Source organism: Papio anubis, chromosome 16 (genome assembly GCF_008728515.1).
Source record: "Papio anubis isolate 15944 chromosome 16, Panubis1.0, whole genome shotgun sequence".
NCBI lineage: Eukaryota > Metazoa > Chordata > Mammalia > Primates > Cercopithecidae > Papio > Papio anubis.
The window spans coordinates 83,562,132-83,584,899 of NC_044991.1; the positions used below are offsets into that span (position 1 = coordinate 83,562,132).

Below are 22,768 nucleotides of genomic sequence, written 5' to 3' on the forward strand. Positions count from 1 at the left end.
GACATAGATACTTATTTATTTGCATATTTAAAGTTTACACACATGCCATGACTCCAATGGTTTAAAAAAAAATAAGCCCTTAACAGCTCTGAGACACACGGCCTCTTCTGTATCCCAGGCAAGTCTCTAAATGGAGGTAGAGCACATGTTCCTATTTTACACACTCTCATATGGGAGATAAGTGGTTAAGGAGGACTAGAAACCCAATCAGGCCTACCAGGGTGCTGGACAGACACAGAGCATTCCTAAGGGAATGCCACCAGAGAAAAAATACACGTCTGTACAAATATCTTTATTTTCATACTTAAAAAGAATCACATACTCATTCCAACAGCTTTACCAGGCATGGCCAACCCAATAAGTTACACACTCACTCAGGGACTTAGAAGGTTATTGCACAGCTCCTTAACTGATCGGGTCAGGCAAAGTGGTCACTTTCCCCACAGCCAGACTCTGGATTTGCCTCCTGTGGGGACACCATGCCTGGCACAGGCTGACGGGGCGGCTGCAGTCGAACTTTGCCTCCAGATTATGAATCAGTGTAAGTAGCACAATTCTCGTGGCTACTTTCACTGCAGAGTGTCATGTTTATTGATGTGGAGCTTTCTGAATAGGGAGGTTAAGGCACACCTGCTCAGCAAAACAAGTATTTCTTGTAGCGTTCTAGATTGAGGGCAGCAGACAATGGTAAAATAAACTTCAGTAGCATGTTCCTGGTAAGTTATACAGCAGCCCTGGCTCAAGGATTTCTCCCCCTGCATGATTCCTAAGACTGTTTGCTCGTTGACTCTTTGTTTTGGCAATTTGATGGTTTTGATGAATTTGCTGTGATCCAGGGGTGTTCAAGTACTTCTCTGAGCATTGGCCTCTGGCTGGGATTATGCTTCAACAGTCTTGAAATGAGGTCCCTGGCTCCCTCTGTTACAAAATCAGGGAATGTGAATTCAACCTGGAGTACAACAAATGATAAAATATCACAACACACAGGTTAGAGAGATCAAACAGTACAGATATTCAGATCTTGGCCTGAAGTTCAGGCTGATCAGGAAAGAATTCCAGCAGACGCGCTGGGTCCTTTTCAGTTGCATCTTACCCGGGATATTCTTCTATAGGTCTCTTGGTATGTGTTTGCCTCAAAAGGAGGCTTCCCAACTAAAAACTCATAGCAAAGAACTCCAAGGCTCCAGAGATCCACCTTCTCATCATGCATCCGACCTTCAATCATTTCAGGGGGCAGGTAGTCCAGGGTGCCACAGAGAGTGGTCCTCCTAAAAAGAGGGAGGCTCAGGTTGATGTGCGTCTGGTTTTATGATCACGACAGCTGCTAAAATCATTGAAGATTCCACTAACACTGAAGACTTCCCCTGGGCCAGATCCTATGCCCTACGAAGTAGCTACTATTATAAATTCCCATAGGACACAGATGAAGGGAGGTGTGTACGGTCACACAGCTAGCCACCAAGCTTAACCCCAAATCTGTCCAACTCCAGAACCTCCCTGAATGATCTAGAATGTAAGAAATTGAAAGTATCACTACCATATAAAAGTTGCCATGCAGAGTTCTCTGCAAATACGATTTGGAGTTCTACATCTGCATGAGGATATTACAGATATGCTAAGAATCTTAAGAGCCTGGTCGCAATGACAAGACACTAGAAACTGTCCCGTTGTAACAGCACTGGGGTGGAGATGTAGATACATGCTGCCTTGTGATAGATCCTTGGTATGAGAGAGGCTGAAATTTTGAGGGTGGCCTATGAAGTACTCTTGCCAAAAATATTTAACTTGGCCGGGCGCGGTGGCTCACGCCTGTAATCCCAGCACTTTGGGAGGCCGAGGTGGGGGGTCACGAGGTCAGGAGATAGAGACCATCCTGGCTAACATGGTGAAACCCCGTATCTACTAAAAATACAAAAAATTAGCTGGACGTGGTGGCATGCGCCTATAGTCCCAGCTACTTAGGAGGCTGAGGTAGGAGAATGGTGTGAACCCGGGAGGCAGAGCTTGCAGTGAGCCAAGATCGCGCCACTGCACTCCAGCCTGGGCGACACAGCGAGACTCCGTCTCAAAAAAAAAAAAAAATTTTTAACTTGAATCTCTTCAGGTCCTGAGACCTCCATTCCAGTTTTCAGCAAATACGGGGAATAAAGGTCCAAGTTAAGTGGCAACACAATCAGAAAAGTCCTCTTTAAAGTGGGAGACTGGTCTGGCTTAAGACCACAGAGACAATCCAATACAAAGCATGGGCCTTGGTTGAGTTCTGATTTTACAAACCAGCTCTAAGATGTCATAGACAATAGGAGAAATTTGAACGTGGACTAAATATTAGATACTGACAATGCTGTTAATTTTCTTAGGAGTGATCATGGTTCTAAGTATATAGGAGAATATCCTTATTTAGGAAATGCATGCTATTATAGTGCTTACGGTTGAAGCATCATGATGTTTGCAACGTATTTTCAAGTGTTCACCAAAAAAGTAGATGCAATCTGACTAAATGGGAAAAACTGCTGAACACAGGCACTGGATAGACAGGTAGGCCATCAACTACCACTTCCGCATTTCTGTTGGTTTAGGTTTTTGTAATGAAGGTTGGAAAAAAGCTGGGGACAGCAGACACCAAGCCAGAACAGTACGTGTGGTTTCGTATTGCTTTGTCACCAGCTGGTCTTCACCATAGATGCTTACGCTGTCATAGCCCTGGTGCTGTGTTCAGCCAGGCCTGGCACCCACTGAGCACACAGTCACCACTGAATTGTGATGTAGGATTAAGAAGCTACCACTCTGGTCATCTAACCCCTCCATCACCACCAACGGACTGAATCGGGGGTTCTCAAACTGGGGCAATAACCAGGAAATGATGATGATTAACATCTGGGATTCGGAGTGAAGTGACTATCGGTTATGTAAGTAATCTTTTCAAAAAGCAAGAAGCCATCTTTTCTATCACAATTCAACCGGTTAAAATAGTTTAACTCTGCAATTCCATGAAGCCTATAATTCTTTATTCTGGTTTGTCTTACCAGATAACAGCTCCCACTAATGACAACCAGTATTTAAAAAAAAAAAAAGACTGCAATAGCAGATTCAATGCATTGCTGGGAACAGTTAGAAGTGCTCTGTAACAAAAGCAAAGGATTTCTCCCTCACATATAATCTGTTTTAGGCTATACTTTTTTTTTAAACTAGCTTGATTTTTAAGTCATCTGGCTATAATTTGAGTCCTCCAAAGTTGACAAACCTTGATCGGTAGATGTATGTTTTAAAATGCCCCACTTCACGTGAAGTTTCAAAGCTTATTTAAACTCAAATTTAAAACAGTAAAGATATTGTAGTTCATGTGGAAAGCTCTTTAAGATTTGAATTGTTTTGAGATTGACATCTCTGCTTCAGCTGTGACAGGGGACAAGAAAGGACTATCCCTACTATTGACAGAGGCAGACCAAAGAGAATCTCTCACCACTGCCCTCAAAGCTCCACCAAACTAATTTAGTGTTTCAAGTTCCCTGATATGAGCTGCAGTCTGAGCACTAGACCTTTGTCGGTGCTGTCCTCTGGAACATCTCCCCATCTCCTCATCCAGGAAGCAGCAGAGGTGAAGAGTTCCTCCCCCTCAACACATGGGCACGTCACCTCTGTCATATACTTGTCCTATCTGTTGACTCATTCATCCCCTCATTAGCCTCTAAGGACATTAAGCATCTTTAACCCTAGGCCTAGAACACTGTTAATAGCCCCAAATCACCACAGAATAAAATTTTCTTGCAAACCCTAGTTTATTATTAAGCCTAAATTACTCCAAGGTACTTCTGGGTTAGCTACCTACCCCTCTTATAGCACAAAATCTACACTAAAATATTTTATATTTGGCTCATGATTAGCTCCCAGGGCTTTGGTAAACCAAACAACTTCCACCTCTAAAGTTACATACCTGGAAGATGGAGCATGTACTGACCACCCAAAATCTGCAATTTTAAGCTCTCCAGCTGATCCAAGAAGTAAGTTCTCTGGCTTAATGTCTCTATGAATAACTCTCTTCGAATGACAGTAAGACAGGGCATTTGCCAATTCTGTTATATACTGTTAAAAAAAATATTGAAAGCCTATGTTTTAGATTTTGTATAACACAAGTTAATATTAGATATCTCTTCTGAAAGGAACACAACATAGATTTAACATGGTTTGCAGGTTTTGGCCAAACACAGTGGCTCACACCTGTAATCCCAGCACTTTGGGGGACTGAGGTGGGAGGATCACTCGAGCCCAGGAATTCAAAGCCAGCCTGGAAAACACAGCAAGACTCCATCTCTGCAAAAAAAATTTAAAAGTTAGCCAAGCATGATGGTGCATGCCTGTAGTCCCAGCTACTTGGGAAGCTGAGGCGGGAGGATCGCTTGAGCCCAGGAGCTCAAAGCTGCAGTGAGCCATGATCACACTTCAGCCTGGGTGACAGAGTGAGACCCTGTCTCAAAAAGGAAAAGACAAAACAAAAAACACATTTTGCAGGTTTTAAAGCAAGCATTGTAGAAATTATACATGAGTCTACACACACACACACACACACACACACAGAATCAACTGAACCAATTTATAATGGTTAGCATGAAGTGAAATTACCCAATGTTTAGTTATCTCTTTGCTAATACAGCTGGTGTGATGTTGAAAGACAGAAGACGTTCAGCTAGTTAGAGCTAGCTCTTAGGTTGGTGCCATTTCAATGCAAAACACAGTTACTTCTGCACCAACCTAACAGTTACACCCCCATACGGCAACAAACAGCCCCGCAGCAAGGAAGTAAGGCAGTGCTGAAGAACTGGTACAAATGAAGGATTCAGGTGTGTAAATACTGCCTTTTTCTTTTTTAGAAAAATAAAATTAACTTTTCAAGTATAGTCAATTCCTTTTTTAAAACCAAGATCATTCTGTGACAGAAGAATTTGTTTAAAGCTAAAAATTTACTTCAAGAATATCAGGAGAAAGAAATTATCCTGAACAATAAACAGAAACTAAAAAGCAGTTGCACTGACATATTAAATAGCATGTTAAATTTTGGGTTACACTAAGTCAGCATAGAAGTACATAAGAAATCAGTCCTTTTGTTAATTTTATTTCCTTAAGTTACTATCTTTTTTTTTTTTTTTTTTTAAATAGAGATGGGGGTCTCGCTATGTTGACCAGGCTAGTCTCAAACTCCTGACCTCAAGTATGATCCTCCCATCTCAGCCTCACAAAGTGCTAGGATTACAGACATGAGCCACCGCACCCTGCCGAGTTACTATCTTGTAAGAAAAGTTTTCCTGGCCGGGCGCCTGTAATCCCAGCACTCTAGGAAGCCAAGGCAGGTGGATCACCTGAAGTCAGGAGTTCGAGACCAGCCTGACCAACATGGTGAAACCCTGTCTCTACTAAAAATACAAAAATTAGCTGAGCGTGGTGGTGCATGCCTATAATCCCAGCTACTCGGGAGGCTGAGGCAGGAGAATTGGTTGAACCCGGGAGGTAGAGGTTGCAGTGAGCCGAGATCACGTCATTGCACTCCAGCCTGGGCAACAAGAATGAAATTCCATCTCAAAAAAAGCAAGAAAAAAGAAAAGTTTTCCAGTCCCTATCTCTAAGATTTAGCCAACAAATCTAGTATGTATGTATGTATGTATGTATGTATGTTATTTACTTATTTATTTTTAAGAGACAGGGTCTCACTCTGTCACCCACCCTGGATTGCTACGGCATGATCAGACCTCACTGTAGCCTTGAACTCCTGGGCTTAAGCAATCCTCCCACCGAGTAGCTGGGACTACAGGTGTGTGCCACCATGCCCAGCTAATTTTTAATGTTTCTTCTTTTTTTTTTTTTTTTGTAGAGACAGAGTCTCCCCATGTTGCCCAGGCTGGTCGCTAATTCCTGACTTCAGGTGATCCTCCCATCTTGGCCTCTCCAAGTGCTGAGATTACCAGTGTGAGCTACCATGCCTGGCCCAGAATTTATTTTATCATACAGATAACTGTTTGAATATTGAAAAAATATATTTAGCTCTGCCTAAAGTTTGAGTTTCCTTTCTAAAGCAATTGCTAGACAGGATTGAACATTATTTTACATCAAAAAGGTTTACTAAACAGATGAGTAAACACCAAATGTCACTGGCAGAAAAAACACTTTTCATTCTTTCAGTCCAAAGCCAGAGATCAAAATTCAGACCACGATAAACTGAAGGCAAATACAAGAAAGCTGCTCTTCTGACTACACCGACTTTGGGTTGCTGATGCTTTAATCGCACACATTAAAGTTCAAGAGGCAATGGACTTCACTCCTCCAGTCATTTCCAGACAAGAAGCTATTAGTTTGGCCACGGCTCTCTGGCACTGCCACTCCCTCCACACCTCACATGTTGTTAGACTGCAGGTATGGATAGGTCACTGACATGTCACTACAATTAGTTTTATTTGAATTCATCTGAAAAGGAAAACAGGTACATGCGTATTCATTCTAACTGCAAAGGAATCTAGACAGAAATAATCTTTCATTTTCTTTCAAATAGCTATCTGCTTACACCAAACCTCCATCTAGATTGAAGCCTTGGGTGTGAGGAGAGAAAACAGAGAAGTAGTATCATGTGTAATTTTATACTGTTGGTATAAGGTGAATCTTTTAAAGTAGGATATCAATATCAGAAACTGAAGAAAAAGATTAACTGACCCAAAACAACAAACTCCAACCCACCGTAATCAAGATGACAAGGAAAAAACCCAAGGGTATAATGTGAGCACCTGAGGCAGTCACTACCATGAATGAGCACAGATTTCCTTATTGAGCTGTAAGAGAAAGCTGGCCCAAAAGCTGAACTCATAAAGAAATATTAATTGCCAATTAAATAAGAAGCTGATTTGTTTAGCTAATATTTAAAAAGCAAATTAGAGATCTGTTTCTACTTAGGAGAAGCACAAACATTTAAGATTAAGTCTTTAAGTGTAAAACAGCATGTCATTGTTGCAGAGACAAGACCAAAGGGCCATATGTCCATAGTAGTGTGATTTCATCAGATACTGAAAGTAAAATTACTTGAATTTAAATGCCATGTACATCAATGCCAAAAACAAAGAAAACTAATGTCCACGCTACCCAGAGATCTCCACCAAGAAACGGGAAAAAAATCAAAGTAACCACCATCCAACATGCTTTATCAAGCTGTCAATCCAATAAGAAACGGCCCAAATTAAGACTCTTCAACTTCTTAAAACAAGTAATTTTAATCACTTAAAAAAGGAGCATAAAAAGCACAATCATGAAAGAAAAAACTGACACATTTGGACTTTTATTAAAAATGCAGCCTGGGAGGCCGGGTGCAGTGGCTCACGCCTGCAATCCCAGCACTCTGGGAGGCCGGGTACAGTGGCTCACGCCTGCAATCCCAGCACTCTGGGAGGCCGGGTGCAGTGGCTCACGCCTGCAATCCCAGCACTCTGGGAGGCCGGGTACAGTGGCTGACGCCTGCAATCCCAGCACTCTGGGAGGCCGGGTACAGTGGCTCACGCCTGCAATCCCAGCACTCTGGGAGGCCGAGGTGGGCAAATCACCTGAGGTCAGGAATTCGAGACCAAACTGGCCAACATGGTGAAACCCCGTCTCTACTAAAAACACAAAAATTAGCCGGGCGTGGTGGCGCACGCCTGTAATCCCAGCTACTTGGGAGGCTGAGGCAGAACTGCTTGAACCCGGGAGGTAGAGGTTGCAGTGAGCTAAGAACCAAGATCACGCCACCACCCTCCAGACTGGGTGACAGAGAAAGACTGTCTCAAAAAAAAAAAAAAACCAACAACCTGGGCAACATGGTGAGACTATGTCTATACAAAAAAATACAAAAATTAGCTAAGCATGGTGGCACCCACCTGTGGTCTCAACTACTAGGGAGGATCACTTGAGCTCAAGAGGTAGAGGCTGCAGTGAGCAGAGATCGCACCACTGCACCCCAGCCTGGTGACACAGTAAGACCCTTTCTCAAAAAAGTCAAATAAAAACAGCTTTGTGAAAGACACAGATAAGAGAACGAAAATACAAGGCATGCATTGGGAGAAAATACTTGCAAAACATGTGTGACAGACGACCTGCATCCAAAATATACAAATAACTCTTAAAACTCAAAAAAGCAAAAGATTCCAACAGGTGCCTCAAAGACGATACACAAATGGCAAATAAACACATAAAAAGATGTTCAAGGCTGGACGCAGTGGCTCACACCTATAATCCCAGCACTTTGGGAGGCTGAGGCAAGCGGATCACAAGATCAAGAGATCGAGACCATCCTGACCAACATGGTGAAACCCTAAAAGTACAAAAATTAGCTGGGCATGGTGGCGCATGACTATAGTCTCAGTTATTCAAGAGGCTGAGGCGGGAAAATCACTTGAACCCAAGAGGCGGAGGTTGCAGTGAGCCAAAATTGTGCCACTGCACTCCAGCCTGGTGACAAGCGAGACTTCATCTCAAAAAAAAAAAAAAAGATGTTCAACATTGAATGTCGTTAGGAAACTAAATCAGAACAATGAGATACCGCCACATGCCCATTAGAATGACTAAAATGCAAAACACTAGGCCAGGTATAGTGGCTCACTCCCGTAATCCCAATATTTTGGAAGGCATGAATTACTTGAGACCAGGATTTCAAGTCCAACCTGGGCAACAAGGCAAAACCTTGTCTCTACAAAAAAATACAAAAATTAGCCAGGCACGGAAGCACATGCCTGTAGTCCTAGCCGCTTGGGAGGCTGAGCTGGGAGGACTGCTTGAGCCAGGGAGGTTGAGGTGGGTGATCACGCCACTGCACTCTAGTCTGAGTGACAGTGAAACCTTGTCTCAAAACAAACAAAAATCCAAAGCACTGACATCAAATGTTGGCAACTATGAGAAGCAATAGGATCTCAATTCATTGGTTCTGATAACCGTATTGCCATTGTATAATGGTATCAGAATTGTTACCCAGCTGCCCTGTGGGAACCAACTGTATCAATTAGAGTGCTTATGTGAACTTCCTTTGGCCTTTGTCTTATAGAATCCACTCATTTCCAAAGCTGCTTGGATCAACACTTTACCCTCACACCCTTTAGTAAGGTGGTTTCCTACATGTGTAATGCAATGTAAAATAGAATGTAAAAATCATTTTGGAAGACAGTTCCTCACAAAGCAAAATAAAGTCTTACTGTATAAGCTGACAATAGCACTCCTAGATATGTGCCCAACTAATTTGAAGACTTACGTTTCACAAAAACCTGCATGCAAATGGTTATAGCCAAAACATAACTGACAAAAACCAGAATCAGCCAAGATACCCTTCAGTAGATGAATAAACTGAGGTACTTCCATATATTGAAATAGTGGAATATGATTTCGTGATAAAAAGAAATGAACAAGCTCTCATGCCTCCAAAAATATACAGATGAATCTTCAATGCATACTGCTAAGTGCAAGAAGCCCATCTAAAAAGGCTACATACTGTTATGATTCCAATTATATGATATTCTGGAAAAGGCAATAGAGACTGTAAACAGATCAGTGGTTGCCAGAGATGGAAGGGTTGGAAGGGATGAGTAGCTGAGACACGGGATTATTTTTCAAGAGCAGTGAAACTATTCTGTATATCGTAATGGTGGGTACATGGCATTGTGTATTTGTCAAAATTCATAGAACTTTACAGCAAACACACAAAAATCAATCTCAGGATATGAAAATGTAAATGATTCCATCCTGGGCATGCAGATTGTGACAAAAGAATCTCACTGCATTACAAATGTAGGAAACCATCTTACTAAAGGGTGTGAGGGTAAAGTGTTGATCCAAGCAGCTTTGGAAACTAGTGGAGTCTTTAAGACAAAGGCCAAAGGAAGTGCACATAAGCACTCTAATTGATCAAGTTGGTTCCCATGCAGCTGGTTAACAATTCCGATACCATTATACATGTATACTGGAATTGAATAATTAAGTAAAAGGATGGTGGACAGTGAAATCCAGGTTTCTCACTTTTGGAGTGGGAGTTTACAGGTAAACAGGAGGAAGTTAGAACGAAACGTGGTAATGGATTCAACTTGAAGACATCGGTATGAATTCATGGTATGCTTAAAGAAGAGACAGATGGATAAATCTATACACAGATTACTATCCACAAATATTTCCTTGCTCTGTCAGCTGAAAGCCTAGAAGTAGTGACACCACAGTAGCAATGAGTACAAGTGCCCAGATCTTGGTTTATAATAACATTCTCCAAGAAGAGGAACCAGGGCTCCTTGGAGAAATGGTTCGATTCTAGGACAGGAGCAGGAAATATACAAGATGAGGCTTCAGCATCTTGTATCAGAAAGTAAAGAAGTACAAGGCCAGGTGTGGTGGCTCACGCCTGTAGTCCTAGCACTTTGGGAGGCTGAGGCAGGCAGATCACCTGAGGTCAGGAGTTAGAGACCAGCCTGGGCAACATGGCGAAACCCCATCTCTACTAAAAATACAAAAATTAGCTGGGTATGGTGGTGCATGCCTATTAATCCTAGCTACTCAGGAGGCTGAGGCAGGAGAATCACTTGACCCCAGGAGGCGGAGGCTGCAGTGAGCCAGGACTGCGCTACTGCACTCCAGCCTGGGCGACAGTGAGATTCCATCTCAAAAGAAGGAAAAAAAAAAAAAAGTAAGAAAGTGCAAACACACACACACACACGCAAGACAAAACTACAGTGATTTTCCCAGGAACGTGGTAAAAGAAAAAGAGCAGGCTGGGTGCAGTGGCTCATACCTGTAATCCCAGCACTTTGGGAGGCTAAAGCAGGCAGATCACAAGGTCAGGAGTTCAAGACCAGCCTGGCCAATATGGTGAAACCTCATCTCTACTAAAAATACAAAAATTAGCCGGGCGTGGTGGTAGGTGCCGGTACTCCCAGCTACTTGGGAGGCTGAGGCAGGAGAATCCCTTGAACCCAGGAGGCGGAGGTTGCAGTGAGCAGATATCGTGCCACTGCACTCCAACCTGGGCAACAGAGCGAGACTCCATCTCAAAAACAAAAACAAAAAAAAAGAAAAAAAGCTCCCAGTGGCCAAAGTTGTAGTGATCTGAACCACAAAATAAAGTACTGGATTATAGCTCAAGGGATAAAATAAATACCCAGGAGTCTACATCTTTAAATAAATAAATGATGAAATAAATAAGGGAGAACAGCTTTATTTTGGCATAGAATTCCAGATAATTTATGGAAATACTCCCTCCACTCTCTACTCCTTAAGTGTGGGCTATTCATAGTAACTTCCTTTGAAGAAATACAGTATGGAAAGGAGGGAAAATAGTAACTTTACAGTGGAGAAACCAGACAAACACTCTCTCAGTCAGAAGATCAAGCTGACATCCACACTTAAAAGTCATAAGAGTTTACATCCCTGGTATGTGATAAGAATGCATTTTACCTCTGACCTCCCCTCAAAAACCCATAAGCCCAATTTAATCATGATAAAAACTAAGAAAATCTGAAAAAAATGTGGACTTGAGTTAAGTTATATATCAATATTGGCTCATCAATTGTGACAAATGTACCATATTAATGCAAGATGTTAGTGGGAAAATTAGCAGGAAATTCAGTGTGGGGTATATGGGAAGTCTCTGTACTGCCTTCACAATTTCTGTAAATCTAAAACTATCCTAGCCAGGCACAGTGGTGTGCACCTGTAGTCCCAGCTACTCAGGAGGCTGAGGTGGAGGATCACTTGAGTCCAAGAGTTCTAGTCCAGCCTGGGCAACATAACAAGACCCTGTCCCTTTAAAAACAAAAAAAAAAGTAAAAACTATTCTAAAATTAAAAATCTATTAAAGAAAATGAGGGTGACTATCTATATACATTAGATACATTTCCATAGAAAACAGCTGTGCAAACTAGGCACAAAAGCAGACACAACATTCTGCCTGGTTCTAGACTTTATCTGTACATATGGTACAACTAAGCTCTTTTGATTTTTCCACTTCAAATATTTGATATTAAGCTATCCTTCCGTCAAGACAACACCCACTCTACTATAATGAAAGGTACACTGCTATGGAGGACAGGTATACAGGAAACACAATTAGCCTGGACAATAAATGAACACTTACAGTAGCAGTTCTCTGCTCATCAAACTTTGAAAGTTTCTGAAGTTCTCTATAGACTGTTCCAAGTGGTGCATATTCCAGAATTAGGTAGACTCTGGTAGCATCATGGAAATAACCATACAGTCTGAGAATATTAGGATGCCTGCAACAAAGGATAAACATTCTAACACCTGGTTTGGAGCTGACAGAAGACTATGTACTAAATGTCAAACAAACTCTTCATGTGAAACCAGTGGTGTTTACCGTGAAACCACACTCCAAACTCCGCTTGAGAATCTGAAACTGTAAACCCACTCCAAGAAAAATACATAGACCCACATTTCATTTTGCAAGCATTTCAAAGTATTAATGGACCTCTGGTTTAGTTAAGACTATTTCCTTCCTTTAGGCACCTTTATTCTTAGGAGGAAAATTCAGCTGAATATTAATTATCTACATACTAAAAAAAAGCACATGGCCTGGCACAGTGGCTCACGCCTGTAATCCCAACACTTTGGGAGGCCGAAGTGGGAGGATCACGAGGTCAGGACTTTGAGACCAGCCTGGCCAATATGGTGAAACCCCGTCTCTACTAAAAATACAAAAATTAGCTGGGCTTGTTGGTGCACGCCTGTAATCCTAGCTACTCAGGAGGCTGAGGCAGGAGAATCGCTTTAACCTGGGAGGCAGAGGTTGCAGTGAGCTGAAATCACGCCACTACACTCCAGCCTGGGTGACAGAGCGAGACTCATCTCAAAAAAAAAAAAAAAAAAGGCATTGCCACAGTAGCTTGATACCCAGACCCTGTGACAGATAAAAGCAGTGATCAGCAATGGCAGTAGATGGGTGCTGAGCAGACTGGGCAGGTGCAGACTGTGGCCAGTGGGAAGCAGGCAATGGGAAGCACAGCCCATGTAAGATGCCTGCCCCTCCCAGCCCCAGCCAGGTATTGCCAGGTAGAGACACACCAGGCCTAATGTGGCCAGACTTGAAGTATTAGCATCTGATTCAAATCTGAAAAACACTGAAAGGAAAAAGAAAAAAAGGAAAAACAAAAACCCACCAGCCCCAGTCAACCTGCAGGTGGCTGCTCGCAACCCCTGCATACTTCAGAATAAGGGGTGCCGTTCCCCTTCATTCTCCACCAAAAAGACTTGCCCATATAAACTATTCCATTAACAAAACATTAAATCCTCAAGTGATTTTTCAGGATCAGAGCACTTAAGTGCTCTTTGAAAGATGACAAGTTTAATCATTTTTTGGGGTACTATGAAAAGCAGGCCCTCTAAAAAGTAAATTTATACTTTAAGAAAAGAAAAGAAAAGGAATACAATTTTATTTTAACATGAAGAGCATAGGAGAATCACAGGAGAATGATTATAACCCAGTGCAGCACAGAAGCTATCTAATCTTTTTCATAAGGGAGCAGGAGGTGAGGAACGGGGGCCATGCGTTTGAGGACAGTGCCTCATAAGAGGGAGTGCACGGACCTGGGCAGTGGGAGGCTGACATTACAGGAGGGGGAGGGGTGCAGCATGGGTGAATATTGCTTTGAACATGAACCTGAAAACTCACCGAAGGTGGGACTGTATTTCTACTTCTCTTCTGAGCTGATGCTCCACTCCGGCTTTCTCCAGCTGAGCTTTAAATAACACTTTAAGAGCCAGAATAAACTTGCTTTGTTTTTCTCTTGCCAAATAAACATTACCAAACTTTCCTTTACCCAGAGGGCGACCAATTTCAAAGTCTTCCAAAGCCCACTGCCTCCTAGGAAGGAATTTGAACATTTTAGAATGTGAGGAAAACAAAGCTTTTCTAACAAATTCTCAATGAGTAGTAGACACATTCTATAAATAATTTTATATTCCAACTTGTACTCAATATGTATCCTCAGCAAGAACCAAGGCAACAACCACTATCAAAGAGCTGCTGCAACATGAAACCCTGACGTCCCTAGCTGCCGTTAGGTGTGAAGAGTCAGTGACAAGGAACAGTCTCGGGTTTTAGATCTGAAGCACTCTATGGGAAATGTCCCAAGCCTGCACTATGCTCAGAGGAACAGGCCCATGACAATGCTGAAGACCATAAAAAGGATAAGTGACCAGAGAGGGAGGAATGCTTCCAGACCATCTGGGGGCCTGTTTCAAACTAACCACAGCCGCTCCCTCCAGTCCCAGAGGTGCTAATTCTCTCTGGGTGGAGAAGCACTCTGGTGGTGAACACTGAGCCACTGAGCCACTGTTACTAATGGAAGCAGGATGGAGCCCAGAGGCTAGCTGGGGCATGAGTACCAGTGGATTTAGACTCTTAGCCTCTGTTAGGCCACTAGAAGCAAAAGTCTGTGGGTTCATTCCTCACTCCTCCTAGTATATTCTAGAGTCCAGACAGTTCAGAGACTAAGAGTAGGATTTTAGGAAAGCCCTGGGGAAGACATTACAGCCAACCTTTATAATAAAGAACTAAAACTATAACACTGTCAAAACCCTCAGTCATATATGAGTATACAGTTCTGCAACATATTCTATTTTTAAAAAACTTGCAATTTTATACAATAAAAAAGCACAGACACATAAACCATATGTAGTGGTTACTTCTAAGGACAGAGAGGAACTTCCACACATTTCTGTAACAGATTCATACAAACTTTTTCTAAATTTGAAATGCATTTGTTGTTGTTGTTGTTGTTTTGAGACAGAGTCTCCCTCTGTCGCCCAGGCTGGAGTGCAGTGGTGCGATCTCAGCTCACTGCAAGCTCCGCCTCCCAGGTTCACGCCATTCTCCTGCCTCAGCCGCCCGAGTAGCTGGGACTACAGGTGCCCGCCACCAGGCCCGGCTAATTTTTTGTATTTTTAGTAGAGACGGGGTTTCACCGTGTTAGCCAGGATGGTCTCGATCTCCTGACCTCATGATCCGCCCACCTCGGCCTCCCAAAGTGCTGGGATTACACGCATGAGCCACTGCACCAGGCCTTGAAAGCCATTTTTTAAAGCACTTGAGTCCCTAGCAGAATACCTCAATATACAAAATTCCCTTTTTTTTTTAAGATTGGAAATCTGGAAACATTTATATCCTCTAAATGAAAATAAAGGCCTCATTTTTTTCCCCAAGAGTTCCCACAACTAAATTTGCAACAAAATGATATAATGTAGTAGAATAGTACAGAACTTTGTAAATAAGAAAGCTTACTTTTTTGATTCTTCATTTTTCTGTTTTGATGCCAGTTCCTCCTCAGGATTATTTTCTATATGGAATAAGTTAAAAACCTGTTTTTAGAATAACGATATAGGATAAGCTAATCTGTGAATAGAGGTGAATCAAAGAATTGGTCACCAAAATATTAATGGTATGTCAAGAATGATAAACCGGGTTTTTTTTTTTTAAGTTTTCCTTATAGAAAAAAAGGACTACTACACCCTGACTTCCATCATGTGAAGTCTTTACAGAATTTCTAAAGACCAGCAGACGTACATATAGACGGGTCCCTCTCTGATAAATTAAAGGCAGACTATGAAGGTTCTTTTGAAGCCTCAGTTTCCAAATGAAGAACTTTTGTGGCAGAATTACCAATCTTCCCATACATGACAAGCTGCCACCTCGTCACCTTTTCTCCCTACTAGGTGGGCCAGCCAACAGTCTATACCCTATGTACAAATTATCACCAACATGTAGCAAAACATAAGCCAGCCACCCTCCATTATATTAGTTGCCAAGGGGAAATATAAAAATAAAAGCCACTAATTCGGCAAAATGCACAAGGAATAGTTGTGCAGCAGAGGACTGGGGTAACTATTTCATTAGCCACAAGAACATATGGAACATTTCCACCGGTCTGTCTCCAACATCGCCAACTCGAACAGCACATGATGGTCTGCTCAGATATTTGGATGCAGGTCCAAACTCTTCCTCCAGGTGCCCCTGTCACATGTGCACCCCGCAACCCCCAGTTCACTAACTCAGTTAATATCAATTTAATCACCATCCCTAACTCCTCTTTACTCATCTTTCAGGTACAATTTATTGCCCAGTTCTAATGAGTCTGCATCGTAAATGAGCTCTCAAATTTGTGTGCACCTCTCCATCCTGGCTTGTCTTTGGATAAGTTAACTGCTTCTGAGTCTTAGCTTCCTCCTCTGTAAAACTGAGTTAATAACTGGCTACCTTCATGAAGTGGTTACAAGGATTGAATGAGATGACGCGGATGAAGCACGCACTTATCTCACAGCCTGCAGGGAATGAGCACTCGACAGTTGGTAAATAACAGCATCTACTCTGCTCCACACACAGCAGGTTATTGCCATCTCTGACCTCAACCTCCTTCCTGTCTGGTACTCCTAAATCCAGCGTTCTACTCCAATTTATTCAGTACTTCCACAGTCAACTTTTTTTTTTTTTTTTGAGATGGAGTTTTGCTCTCGTTGTCCAGGCTGGAGTGCAATGGCGCGATTTCGGCTCACCACAACCTCCGCCTCCCAGGTTCAAGAGATTCTCCTGCCTCAGCCTCCCAAGTAGCTGGGATTACAGGCGTGCGCCACCACACCTAGCTAATTTTTTTTTTAGTACAGACGGGGTTTCTCCATGTTGGTCAGATTGGTCTCTAACTCCTGACCTCAGGTGATCCACCTGCCTCAGTCTCCCAAAGTGCTGGGATCACAGGTGTGAGCCACCACGCCCGGCCTTCCACAGTAAACTTTCTAAAAGGCAAAGTTCCCTTCTAAGTTCAAAAAACCTTCAGTAGCTTCCAAATGCCCTAGAGATGAGGCCCCATTCCTTACCATGGCCAGCAATGCCCATGGTGACCTCACCGCAGCCTGCCTCAGTTCATCCACTTCTCTGGATTTCCCCCAAACTTTAGATCTCAGTCCCTCAAGTCACTTACTACAAGCACCCTACATCCAGACCCACTAACAAGCAATCAAAAGGACACCAATTGGTGCTGTGTCCTCCCTGGGTACCCTACTCTTCCAAGAGAGTGAGAATCAGGTCTGTATTTTTAGCACAGATCTGGCCCATGGGCAGACACTGTTACTTCAACCCAGACACCATATTTTCTCCCCATCCTCAACAGATATAAAAGCTAATGCTCCAAACAGTAACTGCAAGTAATATACACTTGCTTTTTTAGCAACAACGACAAAGAATGACTATCCAATGAGTCTCAAAAGCTAGTTTACCAGGTGCCGACGGCAGGGGCTGCTTGCTCTTTGGGGTATGACTCGGTGGCCTGGAGACAGGATGAGGTACACTGGTTGCCTGCAATTGCTTCTGCTTCTGATTCTGAACCAGTTTGTGACTGGAAACAAGCTTTTGTGCTTGCAAAGGAACACGCTGGGAAGAATTTGAAGGACACAGGACCCGCTGAGCCTGGCCACTATTTGCAGGTAATGGATTCTGACAAGGAAATTGCTGAGTCACGAGAACGCGTTTTGGACCTCCAACTGGAGCTGCAGGCTAGAATGGAAGAGAAAATAAACTTTCTGGTATTCGTGAACGCAAAAGATGAATATTTTGAGAATTTCACAAAGTTTGTTCTCTAGTATAGCAAAATAATGAATGTCACGGATAAGAGATGGAAGGGGAAAAGGTATTTTAATCAGTACTTCCAGAGGATAGTTAGTATGTGGCTAAGAATACCCAAATGATACTTTCTACCCCCTCCAACTCCTCACCCCTAAAAATCATGCTTTATTAATAAATATCCATTAATGAAGGACACAAACACTTCCTAGAATTTCTCAATAATTTGGAAATAGACACTAAATTGTTATTTGGCAAAAAGCTATGATACAAAAACTTTATGACAAAATCTCAGTTCCATTGAAATTTCTTTGATAATATACATTTAAGAAAAAGACCAAAAAAAAAATCTGTCAAAACGTTCAACATTGGTTATCTTCATGAAGTTTTGGAAGAGTCTAAGTTTTCATATGGCCAAGATTTTCCACAATAACCTTATTACTATACTATTAATTAACCAATGTTTCATTTTCCAAGTATTGACAAAATGGACTTGAGCAAAAAACTGTGACAAAAAGGAAACAAATGTAGGCACTTCAAAAAGTTATTACTAAAATGTGTTATTATTTTTGAGATGGAATCTTGCTCTGTCACGCAGGCTGGAGAGCAGTGGCATGATCTCAGCTCACTGCAACCTCCGCCTCCAAGGTTCAAGCAATTCTCTGCCTCAGCCTCCCGAGTAGCTGGGACTACAGGCGCACACCACCACACCTGGCTAATTTTTGGTATTTTCAGTAGAGATGGGGTTTCACCATCTTGGCCAGGCTGGTCTTGAACTCCTGACCTTGTGATCCACTTGCCTTGGTATCCCAAAGTGCTGGGATTACAGGCATGAGCCTTGAAATGTATTATTTATACGCCTGTAAGTACTGTATTACAAGCTTAAATAGTTAACTCTAACACCCTGAGCTAATCAAACTAAAAGGGGTAGGAGGGATGAGATTTCCTCCAGCTTCAACAGCTCATTGTAAGTGAGGGGCAAGTGCTAGAAATGAAAGCCTAAAAGTCCATCCCCAGCTCAATGGTGTGAGTGCTCTACAAAGACAGGGTGTTAAGACTTCCAAATTCAAAGTCAGTTACTCCTGAAATTAGTACACTGTCCACAACATAGTAGGCATTCAAAGACAAATATAAAGAAACATTTTAAATGTAGAGCAATTTTTTAAATAGCCGTTATCATAGGAACTGAGAATCAAATACAGTAATTCAAGGTAGCCTTTTCTAATTATTTTATATTTATGGCCAATTTTAAAAGTTCTGGACTCCTGCTGGATGCATTATTACTATTATCTTGCATACAATAGAGGGATATAGAAACTTAAGCAGCCAATTATAAGACAAAGCAGAACAAAAAAGCTACTCTAAGAATCAGCAAAATGTTACCGAACACAAGAAAAGTGACTAATTTATATCCAGGAGCACAGTAAGGGATCTAAATTTATAATGCAAAGTAAAGGTGGAAAGAATTCCCAACAAGACCAACCTCCATGTGGGTTTATAAATGTGAATGAGATTACAGATTATTCAATTTACCTTAACAGGCCCTGAAATGCAGTTTTCTTTAGATCGGTCCATGATGCCTGAAAAGAAAAAGAAGAACCTTTAATTTGAACAAAGCCACCTGCTTAAAGTGCTGCTGCTTGATAGGCAGCGTTACAGTTCCCTGATCAAAAGGCCTCCACAACACACAGGATTTTACACTTTTTGTCCAAATGAAGCTAATGAGGGAGGGCCAGACATGTGCTTTCCCCGCAAGGCCAACCTCCCCTTGGGCACTGCATCCCATCCTCTCTCACACGGAGTCTTCACTCCTGATGGTCTTGCGGCTCCATCATCTCTCTTCTAACGGATCACTTCCATCCCTGTGCAGCCTGCTGGCATACCTGCTACCTTAAAAAAGTCCTCTTTAGGCCGGGCATGGTGACTCACACCTGTAATCCCAGCACTTTTGGAGGCTGAGGCGGGCGGATCACCTGAGGTCCGGAGTTCGAGACCAGCCTGGCCAACATGGTGAAACCCCGTCTCTGCTAAAAATACAAAAATTAGCTGGGTGTGGTGGCGGGCGCCTGTAATCCCAGCTACTTGGGAGGCTGAGGCAGAAGAATCGCTTGAACCCAGGAGGCGGAGGTTGCAGTGAGCCGAGATCATGCCATTGCACTCCAGCCTGGGGGACAAGAGTGAGACTTTTTCTCAAAAAAAATACAATAAAATAAAATAGTCCTCTTTATTGTATTATCTTTGCTAACCATGACCCCCTCCTCTCCAACAGCAAAGCTCCAGAAGAACCATCCACACTTGCCACCTCTACTCCTCCTCTCCCCTCCCCTGAGCCCATCCCCACCCGGCTTTTTTTGCCTCCACCACATTGTCAGGCTCATGGCTGACACCTACTGTTGCCAAACCCAAGGGTCAATCCCACCTTCCTCGTACTTGCAACCTCAGCAGAATCCGACAAGGTTGATCACATCTTACACCTTTTTCTTCACTTCACTTCCAGGTTTATCTACCACCTAGTCGTCCTATCTTTCCCTCCTTGCTGGGTCACTCTCATTGTTGCCCGATCAAGGGTCTGGGGTGACTCAAGAATGAGTCCCTGGACCCTCCACTTCTCCATCTACACCTTCACAGGAATCCATATCACTGAGTGCCTCAGCTCTAAATGCCTTCATGAGGACCTCTCAAAGTGCATCTTCTGCCCCAATCTCACCTTGGACTGTCAGACTTGGATATCCAAGGATTTGTCCAGGATCTCCCAGAAATGTCTGCCAGGCACCTCAATCCTAACATATCCAAAACCGAACCGCTTCCCTTCTCCACTTCTCACCTCCCTGTTCATGGGTGTGCCCTGAGCTCACGCCTAGAACGACTTCTCCATCTCCAATTACTCCCTAGCCGAGTACATCCAGTCTCTTTGCTTTCAATACCATCTACAGGCTGAGGACTCCCAAATATTCATTCTTCAGCCCAGACCTCTCCTCTGAACTCCTGATCTACATTTTCTACTTTCTATGCAACATCTGCACCTGATTATCTGAGAGGCATCTCCATTTTAACATGTCCCAAACAGAAGTCCTAATCCCTCCGCACTCTCACCTCCCTAAATCTAGTCTCTAGATATCCTCATCCCAGTTGATGGCAAATCCATCCTGCCAGTTGCTCAGGCCAAAAGCCTTGGCATAATAACCCTTTAAGAGGTTCTCTCTCTCTCTCAAACCCCTCATCTAATCCACGAGCATATTCTGTAGGCTCTGCCTTCAAGATCACTGCTCACAACCTCTACCACTACCACCTGGTCAAACCGTAATTCTCCTTTGAATTTTTTGCAACGGCCTCCCAATGGCCTCCCGACTTCCAACCTTACCCCGTTATGGTCCATTCTCAACACTGAGGCCAACAATCTCATTAACAAGTCAGATGTGTTGGTCCTTGGTTCAGAAGACCCCCATGGCTCCCCAACTCAATCAAAACAATGCAAACTCCTAACCTGCATAGACAGGCCTATTGAAGTCTCACAGAACATGGACCCTAACTGCCTCTCTGACTTCATCTCTTCTTCTCGACTGTGCACCAGCCACACAAGGCTTCTTTCTTTCCTCAAACAAGTCCCCTGCCATAGGCATTTGCACTTCTTGCTCCCTTTATTAGGCTTTTCCCCCAGGTGTGTAGTTCAGTCTTTCATTTCACAGAGGTTTCTCTTTTTTTTGAGATGGAGTTTTGCTCTTGTTGCCCAGGCTGGAGTGCAGTGGCACAATCTCGGCTCACCCGCAACCTCCACCTCCCAGGTTCAAGCAATTCTCCTGCCTCAGCCTCCGGAGTAGCTGGGATTACGGGCATGTGCCACCACGCCCAGCTAATTTTGTATTTTTAGGAGAGACGGGGTTTCTCCATGTTGGTTGGGCTGGTCTGGAACTCCCCACCTCAGGTGATCCGCCCGTCTCGGACTCCCAAAATGCTGGGATTACAGGCATGAGCCACCATGCGCAGCCTTCACTGAAGTTTCTTATCAAATGTCCCCACACTCCAGCCTGGGCAATGGAGTAAGACCCTGTCTCAAAAAAAAATTAAAATTGCCATTTTACAATTAAGCAAATAACTCTGTGATGAAGCCAGGCCCAGACTACAGGCGGGAGCCCTTATAAAAAACAGTGGGTAAGTTAAAGTTAATAAACAACAGCAAGGAAATGCCCACCTGTGTTAATCATTTAATTTCACACATGCTCTAATGCTTTACTTCCCTTACAATTACAAGTAGCAGTCTAATGAGATCACAGAGGTCTAACAACATTTATTTAACATTCTTCTGACAGAAGCTACAGGCGTTTGCTCCAATTTATTCTACTTTTCTTTCTAGGGAAATTGAGTAACAAGCAGAATGGAATAAGATTCTAATCCAGAATTCTGGAGACAACGCCAATAAGACTGCCCTTCAGGTGACTCTAATCTGCAACCAGATGACTTTCACAGGATCTATTCAGTTCAAACCAGAAATCCTACCACTCTGAATAGAAAAGCTGTTAGGCTAATAGCACAGGAGGTTTATACGGGTTTATTCCTTCCTCCTTCAGACCTGTGCATGTCTGCAGAGATGAAGGGAAGGACGAATTGAGTAGGTTGCTGAAAAACGTTTAATTCAAGGGACAAGGAAGGTTAAGGAAGAGGAAGAGACATTACGAGAGTTAACGACAGTGGCTACGTCTACCTCAGCCGGACGGATCTTAGAAATGGAGACTCTGAGGCCCAACCACAGGTCTAAGAAAACAGATTCTGCCTTTTAACGTCCCCAGACGATTTGCATGCACCGGTCTGCATCCCTAGTTCTCAATGAAATCAAAGAATCATCTGGAGAGTTTGCTAATAACTAGACACCTGGGTCCTATCCCTCAGAGATTCTGATTTTCCGGGCTCTCGGTGGAGCTATATTTTTAACAAGGCTCTCCAAGTTATCCCGATATAACTACTCCAAGGTCTACGGTCTGAGAAGTACGGACCGGGAAGGCCTCTGCAAGGAGGTTCTCATTCATCAATTCACCCACTCATCCAGCCAGGACAAGGGCCTTCCTAGGCTATTCTATCTAAAGCGGCCCCCGTTAAACCGCACTCCTGCTTTTCCCTTATAACACCCACCCCAGTTGCAAGTTCTCCGTACGCTTACCGTCTGACTCCCTACCC

At 43.1% G+C, this 22,768-nt stretch overlaps 1 protein-coding gene across 5 annotated transcripts in view; it reads right to left on the bottom strand.

The window, feature by feature from the left end:
- AURKA (aurora kinase A) overlaps nucleotides 1-22,768 on the bottom strand; it is a 23,503-nt gene continuing 735 nt past the window's right edge. For 4 of the 5 annotated variants that reach the window (XM_009215908.3, XM_009215905.3, XM_009215906.3 and 1 more), the window contains exons 2-9: nucleotides 19,133-19,179; nucleotides 17,257-17,533; nucleotides 15,272-15,326; nucleotides 13,661-13,852; nucleotides 12,110-12,248; nucleotides 3,932-4,080; nucleotides 1,094-1,268; nucleotides 1-949 (exon numbers count right to left, since the gene is read on the bottom strand). In XM_009215908.3, coding sequence (XP_009214172.2) covers nucleotides 767-949; nucleotides 1,094-1,268; nucleotides 3,932-4,080; nucleotides 12,110-12,248; nucleotides 13,661-13,852; nucleotides 15,272-15,326; nucleotides 17,257-17,533; nucleotides 19,133-19,174 — 1,212 coding nt within the window. In that variant the 5' untranslated portion in view covers nucleotides 19,175-19,179 and the 3' untranslated portion in view covers nucleotides 1-766. Of the gene's footprint in view, nucleotides 950-1,093; nucleotides 1,269-3,931; nucleotides 4,081-12,109; nucleotides 12,249-13,660; nucleotides 13,853-15,271; nucleotides 15,327-17,256; nucleotides 17,534-19,132; nucleotides 19,180-19,395; nucleotides 19,416-22,768 lie in introns of those variants that run through there. The other variant, XM_017944673.3, reaches the window with a different exon arrangement.